Source organism: Coffea arabica, chromosome 6e (genome assembly GCF_036785885.1).
Source record: "Coffea arabica cultivar ET-39 chromosome 6e, Coffea Arabica ET-39 HiFi, whole genome shotgun sequence".
NCBI classification, from domain to species: Eukaryota; Viridiplantae; Streptophyta; class Magnoliopsida; order Gentianales; family Rubiaceae; genus Coffea; species Coffea arabica.
In genome coordinates this window covers 983959-1004510 of record NC_092321.1, presented here as the reverse complement: position 1 = coordinate 1004510, position 20552 = coordinate 983959, and the positions used below count along the sequence as shown (strand labels likewise).

General features: G+C 36.9%; 3 protein-coding genes across 7 annotated transcripts; 1 reads left to right on the top strand and 2 right to left on the bottom strand.

Moving 5' to 3' along the window:
• Nucleotides 1-445: 445 nt before the first annotated feature.
• On the top strand, nucleotides 446-5178 carry LOC113697179 (acyl-coenzyme A oxidase 4, peroxisomal-like). The gene is made up of 13 exons (XM_027216669.2): nucleotides 446-617; nucleotides 1427-1534; nucleotides 1751-1857; nucleotides 2037-2114; nucleotides 2206-2329; nucleotides 2447-2520; nucleotides 2606-2665; nucleotides 2768-2877; nucleotides 3194-3353; nucleotides 3610-3686; nucleotides 4162-4333; nucleotides 4414-4506; nucleotides 4673-5178. The coding sequence occupies exons 1-13, from the start codon at nucleotides 590-592 to the stop codon at nucleotides 4802-4804; spliced, it is 1323 nt and encodes a 440-aa protein (XP_027072470.1). The 5' UTR covers nucleotides 446-589; the 3' UTR covers nucleotides 4805-5178.
• A 3792-nt stretch (nucleotides 5179-8970) lies between these two features.
• Nucleotides 8971-10511, bottom strand: LOC113695630 (protein ZW2-like). The gene has a single exon (XM_027214754.2). The coding sequence runs from the start codon at nucleotides 10038-10040 to the stop codon at nucleotides 9273-9275; it is 768 nt and encodes a 255-aa protein (XP_027070555.1). The 5' UTR covers nucleotides 10041-10511; the 3' UTR covers nucleotides 8971-9272.
• A 1031-nt stretch (nucleotides 10512-11542) lies between these two features.
• On the bottom strand, nucleotides 11543-18975 carry LOC113696123 (phosphoinositide phosphatase SAC8). Of its 5 annotated transcripts, none has more exons than XM_072054222.1 (20): nucleotides 18437-18975; nucleotides 18146-18217; nucleotides 17229-17356; nucleotides 17031-17122; nucleotides 16871-16928; nucleotides 16055-16111; nucleotides 15878-15909; nucleotides 15623-15705; nucleotides 15415-15521; nucleotides 14517-14621; nucleotides 14320-14397; nucleotides 13855-13919; nucleotides 13381-13479; nucleotides 13181-13280; nucleotides 13026-13071; nucleotides 12748-12820; nucleotides 12581-12674; nucleotides 12404-12490; nucleotides 11925-11991; nucleotides 11543-11848 (listed from the first exon to the last, which is right to left on the bottom strand). In XM_072054222.1, exons 1-20 carry the CDS (start codon nucleotides 18588-18590, stop codon nucleotides 11712-11714), a joined length of 1734 nt encoding a protein of 577 aa, XP_071910323.1. In that variant the 5' UTR covers nucleotides 18591-18975; the 3' UTR covers nucleotides 11543-11711. The 5 variants fall into 5 exon arrangements, with proteins under 5 accessions (XP_071910323.1, XP_071910324.1, XP_071910321.1 ...); XM_072054223.1 differs by having other exon boundaries at nucleotides 12963-13071; nucleotides 18146-18242; nucleotides 18437-18974; XM_072054220.1 differs by having other exon boundaries at nucleotides 12963-13071; nucleotides 18437-18971.
• Between the last annotated feature and the right edge of the window lie 1577 nt (nucleotides 18976-20552).

Here is a 20552-nt window from a genome sequence, read left to right as displayed (position 1 = left end):
TTCATTATTATATCCGATTTTGGTTTTTGTAACTATTTTCATTTCGTTATTACATCTAGTTTCAATTTTTGTAACCATTTTCGTTAGAAAAATATTATTTACACTCTTATTTTTATTAATTATACTGCTACTATCATTCTTTTTTTTTTTATAATCACTTCCACTATCATTTTCATTGTATCATTTTTATTTGTTAGATTATATGATAAAATAAATAATAAGAGTGTAAATAACAAAAAAAAAAAAAGAATGATAGTAATCAAAAAAGAATATAATAGCCTTACATTATTATCTCCGTTTTCAGCTTTTTTTTTTTTTTTTTTTGTGTAATGGGACATACCCCTGGTTACGTCATCAATCAAAATTTCCAAAATAAAATACAAATCCACCTAAGGTTGTGTGCCATTTATTCAACTATGTCGTAATAGTAGTAGTATCCTATTTTCTCTTTCGTCAACTCGGTTCAGGTTCAGGTGCAGCAGCATCATCTTCAACATCTCGATCCGTTAGCAAGTAGAGCACCTTACTCTTCCTACTAGCACCATTCCGAAGTCCAAAGTCAGGAGCCGCCCGCCCTCACGCGAGCACCATGAAGTTTCCATCCTCCAAAGCTCAAGGTACAACCCCATCCCACCCTTCTGTCTCTTCCCCCCCTCGTGTACTGATGTACACACACACACACACACACACACATATATATATATATATATATATCTGTGCTGTATAATCGTTAGAGTAGGGTAAGATTGGTTTGGTTGACCGGCTACGTATCTTTTGTTAGAGAAGATTCCTTAAGGTTTTGATTGAAATGAAGTTTTTGCGGTTGATATCATCGTGATTACTGGGTTACCTCTTTTCTTGTTTATGGATAACATGAATTGTAGCAAGATTTAGTTCCGGAGATCTAGTTTAAGATAAATTAATTGACCTAAAATTACTACGGATTCTCCAGAGGACACCAACACCAAATATTTTTTTTATTTTTATTTTTATGAACGCTGTTCACTAGACAAGGCGTGGCATTTGGTAGCTGTGGCCGTTGATTGCTTGCCTACTAGACTTGCTTGAACAATTTGGATACCTTCTAAAAGCCGAATGAAATCGGCGCATGATGTACTTAAACCCCTCTCGGCCCCACCACCCTCCACTCAAGTACACGATCTATTTAATCAATCATAAAGCTAGGTAGGAATTGTATAATGAACCGTGTGATTTGCATAATTTGGTGTTTGCATATTCTGTGATTTGCATAATTTGGTGTGATTTGCATAATTTGGTGTTTGCATATTCTGTTGACATTATTGTTGTACTGATTTATCATATAAGACAGTTCATTATTTACATTAACTTGTGGAAGATTGTGTTTGCAAGTTTAGTTTTGTCAAATTACTATTTGATTGGTGTGTCTTCTGATAATGTAACCCAGGAGATATGTATAAGGAGGCAAAGAGGAGTTCCTACTTTGATTTACCTGCACTTGATGTTTCCATAGCATTTCCTCAAGCAACTCCAGCATCCATCTTCCCTCCTTGTGGTAAGATTTTCATTTCTACTCTCCCTAAGAATTCTGTATAAATGTGTCCCTTTCACGTCTGTTGTGTGCCCCAAGCCCACGCAACCCCCCAAGGCCCGCGCGGGGTTGGCAGATAATATCAACTGTAGGTTATATATCTAGACCAGTTAAGTGTGTTTCTTGGTGTCTTTTGATGGAGTATTCCTTGAATGGGTTCTCCTGTACATCAAATCACAGCTTCGGACTACTACCAGTTTGATGACCTTTTGACCCCTGACGAAAAAGAGACCAGACAGAAAGTGAGAAAATGCATGGAAAAAGAAGTAGCTCCAATAATGGCTAAGGTACTTACTTTATTTTTAGCTGCAATCTTCTGCCACATTTAATTGACTTGTTGTGCTGTCAAAAATTTTTTCTTTATACATCTGATGTGAGTGGAACTTAGAAATTGTAATAAGGTGGTTATGGCTATTATTCTATATATTTTACCTAAAACATTTATTCATTGAATTTATCTCTTCAGTACTGGGAGAAGGCAGAGTTTCCATTTGAAGTTGTCCCAAAGCTTGGTGCCTTGTGTATTGCAGGTAGCACTCTCAAGGTATTTCAGGAATCCTGGTAGTTTGTTTCTAAATTATCATCAGTCACCATTATCTTGACAAGTGAATTGTCTGATTAATCATGCCTCTCAGGGATATGGCTGTCCTGGTCTTTCTATCACTGCAAGCGCTGTTGCTACTGCAGAACTTGCTAGAGTTGATGCAAGCTGCTCTACCTTCATATTGGTGCATTCTTCTTTGGCAATGCTCACTATTGGTAAAGCCTCAGCATGATTTGCTTACAATCAAATGAATTCTAGATTCAAGGGAGCTGGTATTTTCTTGAAGATACTGATGTTGATTATTTTATGCTCAAATGCTCTGTCAATTATAGGAATGTGTGGATCAGAATCCCAAAAGCAAAAATATCTACCTTCATTGGCCAAACTTGATACCATAGGTTGTTGGGTGAGAACATCTTATGCGCGCATTCATTCATGTAAAATCTTCCATCTTGACATATTAAATTCAAAAATACTTCTGCTGGATCCAGGCTTTGACTGAACCTGACTACGGAAGTGATGCAAGTGCCTTAAGAACAACTGCAACGAAGGTTCAAACTAATTATTTCACATTGTCATTTGAGACAATATGTGGTGCAAGAGGTTGATGTCTCTCAAACTCTTGTTTTTCTTTTGCTGACTTCAATTTCCAGGTTGCAGGCGGTTGGATCCTTGAAGGCCAGAAGAGATGGATAGGAAACAGCACCTTTGCTGATATATTGGTTGTATTTGCTAGAAACACAACCACAAACCAGATAAATGGGTATGTGAGGGCTGTAATATGAGAATTTAACACTGTTTGCTCATGATGCATAAAACTTTTGCATGGAATTGTAGATTCCCTACTTGCATTCTGGCCTCTGTCCTGCTTCAAATTCAGGATATTTGGAAATTTTTGTGGTGCGTGTTCTACGATGTCTGTGAAATTTTGTGGGTGGCTGTGTCACTGAGTTCCTTGTGTTGATAAGAGAGTTAGATTAGGGTATAAATCTTGATATGGTGCAAGATAAATATCTCATTCTTGCTGGCAAAATTCATCTACATGTCCTATTGCTTAATAAGAGTGATGCTTCTTACAGATTTATTGTAAAGAAGGATGCTCCAGGACTACAAGCCACAAAGATAGAAAATAAGATTGGATTGCGAATTGTGCAAAATGGAGACATTCTACTGAAGAAAGTGTTCGTCCCTGATGAAGACAGATTATCTGGTGTAAATTCCTTTCAGGATACAAACAAGGTATGGAGGTAGTAGATGCCACTTTCTTTAAATGGCTCTTCCTAGTAGTAATAAAATCTTCTATGCCTACCATTAATAAGAATTTTGCATTTTCTTTTGTCTGCAGCAGCTCCCGATATTAAGAATTTATGTCCGGAATAAAGTTTTTTTTTTCTGCATTTTCACTGTTGACTTGCTTATGTCTTTTTTATAGGCTCTTAAATGTCTCATTTATGCATTCATATCTAGCTGATCATTGACCTTGTCTTACATTCAGGTGCTTGCTGTTTCACGTGTTATGGTTGCTTGGCAACCTATTGGCATAGTGATGGGTGTTTATGACATGTGTCACAGGTAGTGCTACGTACTAGTCATCAAATGCTTGCTTAATCACATCTATTAATGAAAAAATCTGGCCTTTTGGCTTCCTTGCAACTTTTCCAATATAAGGAATTTCTGCAATCAGCTATAATTGGGCATCAGCGATGATACATTTCCATCACATTCATTTTTTTCTCTGCCATAACATGTCACCAAAGAAAAAAAAATCACTTCTGGTCAATTACATGTTTTTTCTCGTTGATAAGATTGAAGTCAACTATAAGGCATACTTCGTCAACTTTTGGAATCTTACTTTTGCATCTTTGTTCTTCATTTAGAAAAATCATAAGCTAAAGTGGATGGTAAAAATTAATCTTGGTGTTTTCACCTGAGGAAGACCTTGAATTGGCTTGGAAGTTGATAATTTTCTTGTAGCATGTTGGATTGAATCCCATTTTGCCTTTCCAAGCCTTTCATTTGACCAACTTTGTTTTCTATAATCTGAAAGGTACTTGAAAGAGAGAAAGCAGTTCGGAGCTCCTCTAGCAGCTTTTCAGATCAATCAACAAAAACTGGTTCAGATGTTGAGTAATATTCAAGCCATGATTCTGATTGGGTGGCGCCTATGCAAGTTGTATGAGAGTGGTACGATGACTCCTGGTCATGCCAGCATGGGAAAGGTGAGAGTTGGCACTTTCTTTTGAACTCTTTGCTGGTGTAACATCGCATTCTTCACTGTGTTAATGGTCTGTTTTTCCAGTCATGGATTACCTTGAGGGCCAGGGAGACCGTGTCTCTTGGTCGTGAATTACTTGGTGGCAATGGGATATTAGCCGACTTTTTGGTTGCAAAGGTATACCCGTTGATTTTATTATCACCCGCTAGCAGATTTTCTGTATGTTGCTTGCACTAGTCTCACCTCCACGTACGACTTTAAAATCAAATCCAAACTTTAGCAAAATAATTTGCTGGAATTCATCTCAAGTAATGAAGCCTTAATAATTCATATTTCTGTCCAGGCATTTTGTGATTTGGAGCCGATCTATACATACGAAGGCACTTATGACATCAATACCCTGGTAACGGGTAGGGAGATTACTGGTATTTCTAGTTTTAAGCCAGCTGCCGTTAGACAACAAAGCCGCCTTTAAATTGTTTACTTCTACATCAAAGAATTGCTCTCTGTTCTGTGTGGGCATCGTAAGTTGCGAGGGAACTTTTGAGAAGGATTAAGGAAGCCGGAGATTACCAAGTTGAGAAAAAAGTCCATTTATAATTAGGGGTTGGGCGGGGGGGGGGGGGGGTGTGTGTGTGTGTGAGGGGAAGATGTAAATGATGTGGGCCATCTTATCAACTACTGTTGGCAGGTCACGAAACTTGAACTTCCAAGTTCTAAGCCATCTTTTCTGTTGATTGATCTTTCTTGAACACGGTACAACATTGTTTGGATAGAAAGTTATTTAAAATAATTACTATATTACTTTTTTGTGATGTGATGTATGTGAAATAAAAAGGTGGTTGGAAATTGTGCGTGTATGATGCAAACAAAACAAAATTTGAAATTTTTATTCGAAAATCTTGACACACCTGCTTGAGCAATGCCTTGATGCTCAAAACATCATTGTTCTGTTGTCGACCTTATCATCGACAATCCGCTAGCTAAACTGGGACTTGCACCTGCAACTGGAGGCAGTGACTGATTACTATAGCTGTCAAACAAATCTATTTAATTAAGTTTATTTATACCCGTTAATAAATAAATGGGTATGAGTATCTTAAATTTTTACATATAGGTATAAATGGGTTACTCAATAATATCCACTTAGTAAATAGGTATTATTGGATAATCCATCAAATCCAATTAAGCCATTTAGAATTGTCTTCCCTCAAATCTTCTCTCTTCTTCTACCCATTTTTTTTCAAAATTTTTATTTTGTCATGATGTTAATTACTTTTGTGATGTTAATTACTTTTGTTTCATTATTATTATTATTTGTTGGTTTTATCTTATCATTGTATTTGTTCTTAGTTTGTTAACTTGTTCATTTTTCAGCATTACCAATTTATGATAGGTTTTAACCTCTTTTCTTACTTTTCCAAAATGAAATTTTAGATTTACACACGTAAAAATATTAGAGGTTCAAAATTTTTGGATTAAGTTTTTATGTTAATTTTTATAGTACTTAATTCAAATTTTTATATTCTTGTTGTTTAATTATTAAATAGTATGTAATTTTGCGACATAGAGTACAGATGAAAAAAAATTGATAATTAGGTTTATTGAGTATTATAAATAAATATTTAAAAGTAATGATGGGTGCAAAGGATAGTATAAATTGATAATTTAGTTTGCAAAAATGAATTTAAATGAATTTATAAAAAGTTAAAATAAATGGATTATAAATGGGTAATTGGATTACTCAATTCATTTTTTTATTCATCCATTTATACCCATCTAATTAAATGGGTTAATTCACTTATACTCATTATCCATTTTATCCAATTCAAACCCATCCAAATCACCCATTTGAAACTTCTACTGATTACTCCCTCTAGATCAGTCTCCTTCAAATGAATTTTCTCGCGTCAATCGGTGCGAGTTTTTGTTTATCCACTCTGCTCAAAAAGATTAAAAGTTCGGCAATTTCACAAATCATGGCAATATGGGGTTCAAAGTCTTTGCCCCTGCGGAGCTCCAGCATTGCTGACCTAGCTCTGTAGGCGCCTACCCAACTGGAAATTAAACGGACCAAAAACAAAAAGTGCTTGATGTGCTGCGTACACGGTCTGTAGCAGCAGTAGTATAATACAACTCAAAATCGTAGGAGATATGTGTAGGTGAAGAAGGTTTGTGTGTGTGTGCGTGCAGGTGAAGAAGTTAAAGAATATGTATTTGGATGGTATATAGGAGAAGAATAGAAAGATGTATATCGAATTTCAAAGGTAGAATTTTCAGGAAAAATCATTGAAAACATTTCTCACATTTTGTCAAATGAAATATTTCATGCTTTACTTTTAAAATATTAATTTTACACTCCTTACAAATACAAATTAGCAATATTTGGTCCCAACTTAAGTTTGTCAAATGAAATATTTCATGCTTTACTTTTAAAATATTAATTTTACACTCCTTACAAATACAAATTAGCAATATTTGGTCCCAACTTAAGTTTCTGAGCACTTTTTAGCCTAAAATCATTATATGACCTATATGCAGTGATTATATATATATATAAAGGTCAAATCCCACTTTTTAAATGACAAAAATGAATATAGATTGGGTCAAATCTCACCTTTTTAAGAAAAAATAAATATAGTTCGGGTTAGATTATATTTTTTTAGGGACAAAAATGAATATGAATCGGGACATTTATTTAATTACAAATGGGATTTGATCTTTTTGTCCTAAAAAGCTGACAATGGATGGGTTATGTGATGGATTTAGTATAAAAAGTGATAAAAAATTTAAATTGGAATCAAATATTACTAATTTAATTTTATAAGGGATCTAAAGTTACTATTTGAAAAGTGAAGAACGAATAATTCATTTCACAAACGTTTTGAGCGATTTTCTCAAATACAAACTATAACTTCAAGTCTCTTCCAATTGTATAAGGAAATCATTTCAAAATCCCATTTCAATTTCAATCAAGGCAGCAAAACTGGAGACTGAAAGGGAGCAAAATAAGTTTCAACCATTGGAATTTTCTTCTAACTTGAACTTAAAAAGTGGCAGCAGTACGTAAGGCTGCTGGTTGCCGCCGTGTCAATTATCATGGCCGCAAACTACCCCAAACTATTGTCATCAACAAGAAGTTTTGAATTCCTTTTCGCCCCTCGCATTTTCGGCATGCTACGTCACACTAACAAGTGTAAATTTTTGTCTCCTCCCCGCCCTTTTTGTAGTAGTATTTATCTTATCACCACATTAAAAGAGATCAGAGCAATAAACCGGAGCTTCCCGCAAAGGATGAAGGAAAGACAGGTACCGCCGTTTGGTACGTAGGAATGGTGGCCTTTCCGCGCAAAATTCTTTCTTGCCAAAATGGGTAGAAAACTATTTTATCGTTCCAGCGTCAGCTAACTGAAATCATAATGAGATATGTATTTCTTTTTCAGTGTTTGGTATAATTATGTGGAGAAGGCAAAATGAATTGAAAGTTTTATTATGTTGCTGTTATTGTCCTAAATATGACATAAATATTTCTTCTTTCATTTCGTTTGATACTAACATCTTAAGGTAAATGATTGATTTTTTTTGAGTTTGATTTGCAACTACGCTACCAAACACCAACACATTCCATAAATATTTGAATTAGAGAAGTATATGACTTAATAATAATAAAAATAACTTTTGAATAACATAAAATTGCACTAGTTGAATACTAATTTAGCCAAATTGAATAGTCAAATTGTGTACATGTTAATTCTTATGTCCCTTTGATTTGTTTCTATTTGGTTTTGAAACTATTTATAAACCAAAAAGTATATTTGTGACTTAGTGGATGGTCTAGTAGTGTTTTTTATTATTATTTTTATTTTTTAGAGTGCATATGAATAAATATTGGTATGTTAATTATTACTTCTTTTGAGTTGACTCATGCCATTACATAATCCAATTTTGTAAATAAAAAGATATTAAAAATTTTAATTAGATACATTATTTGACAGTAAAAAAGAGGGGGAAATGACATTAAGTAATAGAACTAAAATTATTTATGACTAAAAAGTAACGGACATTATTAACTAATAAATAACTAAATATTCCTAACATTTGATACATATATAAAAGATAGAGACACGTGAAAGGATAAATTTGACCTATTACAATTTAGGCATTTCTTGGATAGAGTTGGAATGACTTTCTCTAGATTTTTGTGGGGAATGAGATTTTAGAAAAAAAAAAGTAGGAATAGATATTCCAAGAGGAAAGGCATTTTCAACCAAAAAGTTGCATACCAAATATTGGAATGAAATGAATAAATTGGAAAGACCTTTCTATTCTAATGCTTTCCGGTGTATCAAACGATAGTGTATTCTTATTCTTTAGTGCTGCCAACTGTAAATATGTGTGTGTTAGACCTTTTTTACAAAGGTCCAATAGTTCAAATTGTGTCACACCATCTTACCAAACCATCTTACCAAACCAAACGGCGTTCTTACCAAATGACATTCTTACCAAGTGGTGTGATATAATATAGATTATTGGGTTTTTGAAAATCGGGTTTACCAAATTTTGAGCAGAATTGTTTAAGTACTGAACGTGTAGAAGTTGTTTCTCCTCAGCTCTTAAAAGCATTAGAATTTAGAGCAACCATTGACAACAACCCTACTACTAACTAACAAGCAACAGGCGACAAGAGACGGACAAACTTTAGGCAGTTCCAAACCGTGGAACCTACTGCATGCAAAATTACCTTTTCCCGTTTTGGAAGGAAACACTATCAAAAGAGGGTGGCGGGGACCCCCGGGGGGAATGCCAATCTCTTATTCATTTCTGGCAGCCCACGTCTAAAAAGTCTAAATTTCCGTACCAAAAAAAAAAAAAGAAAAGAACACGCCGATTACTGCTTCAACCCCGAAACCTTTTTTAGTTAGATTACTTCTGGGGGTAAAAATCTACCAGCCATTAGTTGTGGAACCGCGCTGCCTATCTGCCTCTCTCTGGAAGCCGAGCATCCGAATCCTAAACTGCAGCCGAGCAGCCGCTGACAAGAACCTTACATTTTGAAGGGGAGATAGTATTCCAGCCATCGTTTCAGCTGTCCTGGTCCTCAACCCGTCTGCATCCCGCAGGATATTTTGCATGGCAGATTTTAGAGGCTCTATCTGATTGTCCACGTCATCAATGCCCCCCTCAATATCGCTGCCGGTAGCAGATTGAATTTGCATTCCTTCCCTCCTCGCCAGGTCCACCAGCGGCGGTGAAGCCACGCTCTCCTGGATCTTGGCCATCTTTTGATCCAACGATTTCTCTTGCCAATTCGTCTCCCGGCTCAGTCCATTGATTCTGTGGATTTGATCCTCCGTCAGATCGTCCAAGGAGCTAAGAGCCAGACGGCACACTAATCCGGGCTTGAACCCCGCAATCCAAAGGAAAGTTCTTTCCAGGGGAGTAAACCAGGTCGGAGAGAATGCAAGAAAAACGTTTCTGTGGGCCATCCTGGATTTTTCATCATAGTATTCTTGATAGTGGGCCAGAACTCGAGCAATGAGATCCCCGACAACATCAGTGTCGTCAAACCTACTGGTGGTGGTGGTGGTGGAGGAGGATTCTTGCGCTGATAGGAGCTCATCAAGAAATCGTTGTTGGCGGACCAGCCAGTCTTCAAAAAATGCCTGAAAGGAGCCGGCGCTGCCAATAGGCTGCCTGGAACTGGAAGGCATGATCTATACTCGAGAAGGACGAGGAAAAAACAGAACCAGGTTTAATTTGTGGCTTGTGAGATTGGTCTGGACATTTTGCTTGTGGTGGGAAAGTATTCCTACGGCAATAAGTCTACGGCCACTGCACCGCTTGGAACACGCTGAATGAAAAGGATCCCTCTTGGCCGCTCACTCACTGCCACTGGTGTCTTAATTATTAGTATATTGTACATGTAAAAGCACTAAGTAAAGCCACTTGGCTGTATCAAAACTGGAAGCAGACCGAGGAAGGAAGAAGTGCCAATTTTAATTTTAATTGCTCGCTTCACACCGAGGAAGATTCGGATACGCACATACCCCTAGAATTTACGGATTAGCTACTAGGAGCTTCTATCATGTTCGTTTGCAATTATAGGATATGCATAGACATAGAGTTGCATCGACTAAAGACTATCAGAAAGCAGAGAGAAGGGAGGAAAGGATGGGGGACCCAACTTCCAAGTGCACAATGGCCCAAGTGTATCGGTGGTTTTTGTCCTTAATTCAGCGACACTTGTTTTTTTTTTAAAAGAAAAATCTTTCTCGCCAATAAGGCTTCCACATTTTGCATATGCGCTGCTCATCACCGGAGAGGGATCTTCTCATTATTTCTGCCAACTTCTCATCGCTTTACAGATTCAAACTCAGGACAGCAAGCAAACGGAAGAGGATAAACACAAAATTTGGTCATTTTAATACGTTTAAAATGTGTGCCCCTTGAGGTTGGCTCGGATGGTCTCGGAGTAGCCTAGTTAGGTTTCGAAATCGTGTGTTCGAATAATCTCTCTATCGCTTGTGTATCCTTGGAGGGCAGGACAGGGTGCACAGGCGCAGGAAAATTAGTCAGGTAAAAGTTGGGATACTTCCTGTGTTGAATGAATGAAAAAAAAAATACGTTTAACCAGCGCGATGTAGTTATTGGTTTCAAAGAGGAAGGAGGATTTAACGGACACACGTACCATATGTTACAGTCCGGATGTTGAGTTTTAACTTCAACTCTTGGAAAAACATACATGTGAGTTAAGTTTGAGCGAACTTTTATAAAATCGAATTCGTTTAAAATATCTGAGTAGTTTGATTATCTTCCAATCCTAGCTATAGATGGCTCGACCGACCAGCATATTTAGAGACGAAGAAGATTCATAACAGGGGACAACAAAAATATCCATCTCCCCTCTTCTTCTTGCTCTCGTCTTTGATTCAAAACCAAGACCGAGAGGCGAGAGGTCGGTGACCCTGCCTACATTCTTTCCACATCTAGGGTCAAAGTCCATCCCCCAGGATTATTTTTATCTTTTCACGTTGGAAGTCAAACGTCGTTGGATCATGTGCAACATCCAAACTTCAACAAGTCAATAGTTGTCTGACACCATCCAAATTCAGTAGTGTGAATTTCAGACATACCGAGCAAAAGCGCGTTAAAAGTCAAAAAAGTTAATTGAGCTTCTGCCTTTTGAACGGTAATTTTTATGGTACACAATAAATACTTTTAAAACCATAGAAAAGCTTTGCTTATTTTTCCTCGTTTGCAGCTCATCTTTATCACATTATGCATCAGTCCAGTCCAATACAACTTATGATAGAATACAAGTAATGCCTGAGTAAACAGTATTCCGACGGTACGGCAATGTACACTAGCCTGATGTCACGCGCTCAGATAAGTCTACACAAGCGAGGCTTAGAACAAATCTGCCGTCCATTTGATTTGACTACTGCCATCAGTCCAGCAGTTACACCGGCACATATAACAGAGGACACAATGGTCTGTGCATTTCGTCCCGCTACACCAACTAAAAAGAAGAGAGATTGTGTAAAACCAACATAATCAAAAGGAGAAAAATGAAGTCGACATAATAATCTTTGTACCTTGGTTAAGTGTAATAGAGGTCACTGTCAAACCTCCGATTAGCAAAGCTGATGCCACTGGGATATACTGCACATCATTTTACGTGGAATTCAGTCACATTGGTAATATATCACTGAACACCCAGATTCCAGGAGCATAACTTATAGCATTTTAAATATCCATTTCCATTGTTGGGAGGACTACCAAGAAGACAAAATAGGGCCGTCTACATCCTAACATAACAGCTGTGGCAATCCTGGAAAAGGATTTGAGATGGGATGGCAAGGCTGATTCTTAAGTCTCTTAAGAAGGAAAACCAACAAGCCAGTAAAAGCTAAATTTACTGCACATACATTAATTGGGCTTAATAAGCAAGAGATGAAGTTCGTCACAAGATTAATTGCGATTCGTGAATTATACTAAGAAGATGAGGGGAAAAACATGCGCTAGGCTTTAAGTTAGGTCACTGCTGAGATGCATGTATAGATTGATTGCTCACAGAAAAGGTCTCAAATCCGTTAAGCTGGGCAGAGGAGGGTCTGCTCGTATTGACATCACATCGGCCACTGATAAGATCAATTGCATCCTAGAAATAAATGGCAAAGTATGTCAACCAAATTTTCCAGAAAAAGCAACGAGTTAGAACCAATAGGCTGTCAAACAGAAAACAACTAGCCTGCCGAATCCCATCCTGAAAATTATTCAAATAGTATCTTGACAGGGCACTAATCCCATCTTTAATCATTCCTGCCATGGTCTGTTTCCCATATCTGCAAAAATGCACTACAAATTAGTAGAGAAATTCCAAGGCAACATGTGATCTCATCTCTGTCCTGAAATTACCTGACAAGGTCCCGTTTTAATGCATGGGTTCCAGAGTATTCAAGGCTTATCTCATCACCTTGGTCAACCCACACTGCAACAAGCAGCATAATAATGCTTCAGAACAGACAGACTGATTCTCAGACTTGTATCACTGAAAAGTTACTACAATTGGTATTCTTTTATAGAAAGCACAAGGGATGATTTACAGACAATCAATCATGCAACGTGCTTACAGTTCTTAAAGATTTCAAAATCCTCGCTGAACATTGAAATGCAATCAGTTGAAGAAAATATACCAACTCTCTGCAGTTGAGAATTCAAACATTTCCGAGCCAAAAAGCTCTGCAAAATAAAATGTTCGACATTTACAATGATGATGGCCTAGAGAAGACAGAGCTCTATAAAAGAAACTATTTGCAAAGAAATTCAATTTACAAAGTTCTCCTCAAACCTGTGTAACATTTGTTCGATCAAGACAATCGACGCAGTTTGTCCTCATGATACCTTTCTGTTCGGATAGTACTTCACCTTCTTTGCCAATGAAGAAATATCTGCTCAGCTGGAACAGTAAATATTATTATGAAGCCCCTGCAAAGCTGCATTTGCAAATCAAAGATAAGTAATCAACACATTCTTAACGGTTTTTATTACCCTTGCTTCTCAAAATCCTCTGCGACCTGATCATACAAAAGTTCGATGTTGTCGAAATTTGAGTTGCCGCAAGAATGATGAAAGTCAAATGAAACATATCTGAATCATAGCAATAAACAAAGAGTAATTACAAAATGAAGTCATTTCTTCTGGTGAAACTATAACATTTCACAGTTTCAATAAGCACAAGAGCACAGAGATGTTATCATTTTCTTCAGATGAAGACTCACAGCAATTGTGTGGTACATCTCTTTTAACCACACTAATTCAGATGACCCAAAACAGGGTCAGGCAGTGAACTTTAGAGCTTGTTACCATTCTCTAAAAGATTTACTAGGGAATGAAAAAAAAAAAGAAGTTGATTGCAACTCTTACAGGAATTCTCCTCCCATTTAATGGGTTTTAGCTCATAACTAGAAGAAATCAAGAAAATGACCATATATAAGAGCAAAGAATTAATTCAAGGAAAATCACCTAATCTTTTGCAGCTTTTCCATTTCGGCAGCATAAGCCATACTTAGTCGACCCTCATCACCATTCTGAAAGTATAATGAAAAACTATAAGTATACTGGGGACATGGAAAATGCATGTGCACAAAAATCTTTGTGTATGATCAGCAGATAGGTTGAGCTTGGATATCTCATTAAATAGCAAACTGAACTTGGCTCCAAAATTTTCCATAATGACTGGCCAGATAAGATAACTGGATTATTCAGACAATAATATGCAGGACACTAGTGAATCTAACTTGCAGCTGAAAAAATCCAGTCCAGCATATTAAATGGTTGTAAACAGAATGCAGCGGCAGATGGACACCTCTAGATAAAGTTCAGCCGATGGATCTAGAACCTACATGCTCCTTAAAATCGCCATGGTACAGACGCTCAGAAAGCCCAGTACCCAAGTGCTCTACAAAGAGTACAATGAAAAATTCTGACCTTATCTGTCAGGTCAGCAACAAGAATATCTCCGTATCTTTGACAAAGATCATTGAAATGGCGCTCCACAACCTTTGACTGAGATAGATGCATGGGCAAGTATATCAATTTACTGTACTCAGAGTTAGAACCTGTACTAACTTAAAAGAAAAAGAGAATAAAAAAATTATCCAGGTGTTGATTCAGAGGGCAACTACCGTTTGGTCATGATCAATGATATTAAGGCGGGGTTTATAGCTCAAATCAACAATTTGCTCCCAGAGAAGAGGAATGGAACCCCGAATCTGTAAACAGGTAGATTTCTAAATATTGCATAAGCAGCACTATGAACAGGTTGAATATGGGAGTGGATCATGCGATGATATTCTGTCAGAACAAATCACCTACTGCAAAACTTACCCGAGTGTAGTGTGCATCGTACATGAAAAACTAGAGACAGATGATACTTATATGTGGAGATATTGAAGGAAATGGAAAAGTTGACAACACAGATGACCCTCTTTCTTTCCCCTAATAGTAAGTAGATAGTACAATATGAGCACTCTGTCAAGAAAGTGGAGGAAAGCTGGAGCATAGAACCCAAAGTACTATCAGGCAAAGATGTGAAGAACAAGAAGCATAAACGAGAAAAAATAGATGGTAAGCCACATTAAGGAAACAGTCATGTTTTCATGCACATATATGCTACACTTCAGAAAAGGAAATACTTTTTGAACTAGCAGATCATGTCTTTGGACTTTCTATTAGGGGAAAAAAGGATGAGAAACTAAAATAGTTATAATAGGTATAATACGCGAAATAAAAGAATTGGAAACATAAAGCAAATTGGTTTGAGAACAAAACATGATCTAAATAAGGTGTAAGGGAATAAATATAATTTTATTTATTATTTCTCTTAATCACACCAAACTGCATGAGAACCAAGATGCATGCACAACACCATAATACCAAGAAGCAACTCTTTACATTTTGCTTGATGTAGTAATAGCATGATAACTAGTATATGGTAGAAATTACAATTCATATTGTCTTTTAGTATATTCCACAACTTAGTAAAAGATATTTAACCAAAGGGCCCAGTGCTCAGAAGCTTACTTGTAAAAAGGAGATCCTCGCACCTTCAAACTCAAGCAGCTGCTCGGTTTCAATGAAATTGGCAGTGTCTCCTTCTAGATTGGCTCCTCTTCTCCACATTCTTGTCCCTAAATGTGTTACCATACACAGTCAATTTAGTCTTTGCAACAATCACATCCGTGAGGCAACACTAAAGAACCTACAATTGCAAGTTGCAACAATGTTTTACCCAGACGTCGTGTACACCTCCTTGAAATTAAGGTTACTGTGGCTGGTGAATTTTTCAGCTTGAGTAGTCCTGTTTGAAAACTTAAGCCTTAGTTAAGCACAAACATTTGTCTACTTTTTTCCTTTAAACGTTCGAATTACAAAAGTCTCTTTAATTTTTTAATCATCTTTAATAGTCACAAAACAGATGATGCATGCATTGATAATTGCAAATTATAAGGCAGCATGGTGGCAGGAATCAAGATCTAGGATATTTCCTTGTATCAGAGGGATGATGAATCCATCAACCTGTAAGAAGAGACAAGCATGTCAGACAAATTAATTAATTAGGTGATTTTGTGCTTTACATCCTAAGGAGACAATTCAAAGTGATTAAGAATGATACAAGTAAATGAATTCGAAAGACATATTTTTCTTTCAATAGAGGTCTGACCTTTTTCTCAATAAGCTCCTCTAGTATATTTCTATTCCAAACAAACCGTGGGTCAGCCTGAAGATAAAGTAGAAACCCTTTGGTTAACAAGAATTACACATATGTTAGAATCCCAACTATTTGACAACAAAGTAGTTTAGTTACCCAGGTTCTCTAATCTACTCTTTTACTTCTCAAAATGCTGATAACTGAGGAATAGATATCATCGCTATGCCATCAAGTACTTCTGAAAGTTGATTAACAAAGATATTTGTGGCACTAAAGAAAGTTTTTTGAGCTCTTAATCAATGAAGAGACAAATTTATAAGAGGAAGCACGAAAAGAAGGTTCTTTAAGGAGTTCTAAGCCTAGGGTAAAAAGCTGTTAATGAGCGAACTCAAGGAACAAGCTGGCCCACCTGTCCTGTCCACCTCTGGCATAGAGGAGGTTAGAGTTAGAGTAGAAGAATCAATTTTGATTTTGAATTTCGGTTCTGTTATCTTTTATGATCCAGTTTGCCAAACCTTCACCTAAGAACTGGCTGAACCAGGGGCGGTTGTCAGTCAATGGGCAAGGTGGAATGAAAAGAAAGTCAGAAAGACCTGGGTGGCTTGTCAAATTGATCATCAAGGGTAAAAATTTGTCAATACACTACCACTTTAAATAGATTTTCCAAAAGCAGCATCAAGTTAATACCCCAGTGAATACATGGTTTCTTTCACAGAGAATCCACAGCTAACTGAATAGGACATCTACCAAAAAGAAACTCAAAGGGTGTAACAAGCAGTCACTTTGAATATATCAGATGAACTGTTTGGAGACATTTCAAGTACAGACCTGCTTCCAAATAGGTTTACTCATCCATCCATCAGCCAATTTGAATCTCCTCTGCAAGCTGGAAACAGTATCAGATCCCTCGGAAGAAAATGAATATGATACTGTCATCAAACTCAATTAACAGAAGAACAATTCATGAATTAATTCCAAAATGACGTACTTAAGTGTAATATCAGTGTCATAAGAGTAGTACAAGCCCATAGTAGATTCGACAACTTTTAACAGAGTCATGAAGTATGACTCATCCCTTTTCTGCACCCCAAAAAAAAAGGAACTTGATTATATAATCGTAATTGACAAAACTTTTACAGTTAATCCATTCCCATTTCTTAACATCCCAAAAGAAAGAAAGTAATACCTCTTGATTAGTTAAAAATTTTGAAGCCTCGTTACAAGATAGAAACTTCATGGACATCACACGATAAACAGGGTAACCAAGAAAAGTTCCAACTTCCTTCCGAGAAGTTATAACCAATACATGTAGTCCTATATCAAAAAAATGAGGAATTGTTCAACCGTTGTGTTTCTATACCAAATAAGTATAATACGATGGTAAATAACATAACAAAGACCTTAGTAATCTCTAATGGACTGTAAATGCTAGAATAGAAGCTGTACTCAGGGCCTGTTGCATAAGTGAGATGGTTATAGCTTTTTTTTTTTTTGTCAAGCTAAAAAATTGAATTGAGGCCTCCTCGGTTTCTCTTGGCTTCTGTCTTTCAGCTTATTTAAGCTGAAAAATGATAATTATTAAACAGTCCTCAATAGGTTTTTAAGACCAACTTTTAGCTTTTGAAATGATTTCAGAACAAGAACGTGCTTTCAATCCTTTTTAACCGAAATTTTCAAATTAAATTATCAGTTTTTTTATGATCAGCATCGGATAAGTAGAATCTCGTAATACTCTCCTCTTTGAGCTAACAAAGATGTCTGCAACTTTTGGTTTCCCTCCCTCGTTTTTCATATTTCTTGGGAGTTTCTTCTGATTTGTCATCTTTATAGTTTATATTGATCAAGACGCTTGAAAAAGGCAGAATGCCACTCCTCCTCATATATGTGTACCAAATCTTTAAAAGCTCATTCTGCAGCTTGTTCCTAGTCATGGTTTCAAGTTTTGTTAAGGATTAAATGAAACTTTAGATCCTGGAACTTGGCTCACTGAATTTATGGCTCTTAAAACCCCTCGCTCTGTCTAACGTTTACCCCGTACGAAATGTTCACACCAATTAAACGGCTACAAAGATCCTCTGTTTTCTTTTCACTACAGGTACATACCTGCTAGCAATCTAATTGTTCCAGCTACTCCATATATTGTAGAGACTTTGCCACTAGTATTTCCAAGGTCACCTGCAGCAAACCAATTCCACTTATACTGAAACAAAAAGCCAAAAAGAATTTTGACCCAAAATGTTTTTGTTGCAAAATCATCATGGGAGCAACAACACCTAGATGTATTCAACACAAAAGAAAATTTTCAAATTTCAGCCGCTCTCTTTTTTTTTAAAAAAAAAAAAACTAAAATTTACCAGGAAAATCATCAGCTCAAGTCATCCCAAGAAAACTAACCATTAAGTTTCTCAATATTTCCATCGAATCGGCTTAGAGAGAAGCCTTGATCGGGCGATTCGACGGGTTTGATGACGAACCTGTCACTGAATTCGTGTAATTCCAATTCGCTCCAGAGCTTAAAATGGCAAGGCGACGATTCTTGAATTTCCATTTTCTTCTCTTGTTCAATCTCGGAGAAGCCTGCAGAGGGCCGAAGAAAGAAAGAAAGAAAGAGAAATCAACCGGGAAGGAAGAATTGACCGGTGCAATGATTGACAGGTTCCCGGTGGGTTGAACTCTTAAAACAGAAAAACGACCCAACCGTTTAGTCTGAGTTGGTTTCTTAAACTTGCGATCTGGCCGATTAAGCCAAGGTTAATAATGTTGAACAACCCAACCGTTTAGTCTGAGTTGGCTTCTTATTTCTTAAACCTGCGGTCTGGCCGATTAAGCCAAGGTTAATAATGTTGAAGCTTACACGCAACGGTTGAACATCGCTTCACTTTTTGTTTCCTTCCAAATGACGTTTTTCACCTTCGAGTCGATCAATTTTACAGGTATAAAAGAATCTGTTGTGTTGTGCCACTATGATTTTGGTCCACAGACCCCCATTATGGCATAAAGCCCATGACCATAACTGTAAAATCAAGAAAGCCAAATGGTACAACTTATCGTTTCAACTTTCAACCAAAAAAAAAAAAGTAAGCCAAATGGTACAGGATCTTTGGGTAAAATCTGTAGGACTTTTAACCCCCCCTCTTCCATCTCTTGTATGCTGTACATATTGACGATTAACGATTAGCAATTATGGGGGGTTCCAATCATTGCTCGCTACATTCAGCCTCGGACAAAAACTTGACGGTTCGTGTTTTATGTATAAAGCCTTTCTTGTTTTTTGGGGTTATTTAAACACTGAAAAAAGTTTTCCCAGCATTTAGAAAACAATTTTTTTAATATATTTCTCAATTACCTCGTACATATCACATTTTAATATGTCATGCAGCGTTAATTTGTTTAGAAAAATTCTCAAAAACTGCAATCGCTCTTTAGATCTGTTTGACAAATAAGTTTTTAACTAAGTTTATCTGTTATAAGTTTTTTAATAATTTTGATTATAGTAACATCAAAAAATTTCTCAAAAATTTTAGATTATACATTTTAAAATATCTAAAAATTTATATACTTCAAAAAATTTTCTTATAACTTCTACAGTAAATTACATTAAAATTTTAAACAAATACTCAAAAAATTCATTTACTAAACAAGGCCTTTGTTCACACGTAATTGAAAGGAAAAAAAAAAAAAAGCGCAAGGAAAGATGAAGGGTCGTGACTAAAAACATAAATAGTAGGCATAGATTGATTACCAAAAGTCAGAACGAGATGAGTACAAATAAACTCATCATTACTAGTACTAATGACGCTATCCAAACCACTATTCAACTCAGCCATATCGAAATACTCACCAGTACTAATTCACCTAGTCCGGAAAGCAAACCACGTGAACTACTTAATCACGAAGTTGCTACCGATGAAAACTGAACAGATAATGCCATGCATGATTCAAATCCTCGCGATGAAAACTCGAGAAATGAATAGAACAAGGCAACATCTCTAGTAGATTAATTAATTATAGTAGTACTTTTTGTAACTAATAATTACATCAAACTGCAGCAACCAGGGCGGTCATGGATGTAGCGTGGAGCGTATACCCTGCGAGGCCTTGGTGCTAAATAAGGCGGCGGCGGCGGCGGCGGAGGTGCTGCAAGCTTTTGGCGGAGTTCATAAGCCAACCTTGCGAAAGGTCTGTTGTACCTGTATCCGCCTTGATGATCATAACCATTCATGCGGCCGCAGTAACCGCCGAATCGGGTCGAACACAGCAGTGCTCGATAACCCGCTTGCGCGAGCTTCCAGATGAGCACTTCTGGATGGACGTCAAAGCCTGAAACTTCAACGAAGCCGTATCCATCTATGTTGACGGTCCTGACACCGTGGATACTGTACAACAAACTCCTCACATTGTATGCCCATCCCGGAGCACTCGCGTCCACCCTGATGGTGCAATTCATCAGCGCCATAATTCGCAGTTGAAGAAGATGACAAACCTAAGTTGATAGTTGACGATATGATAT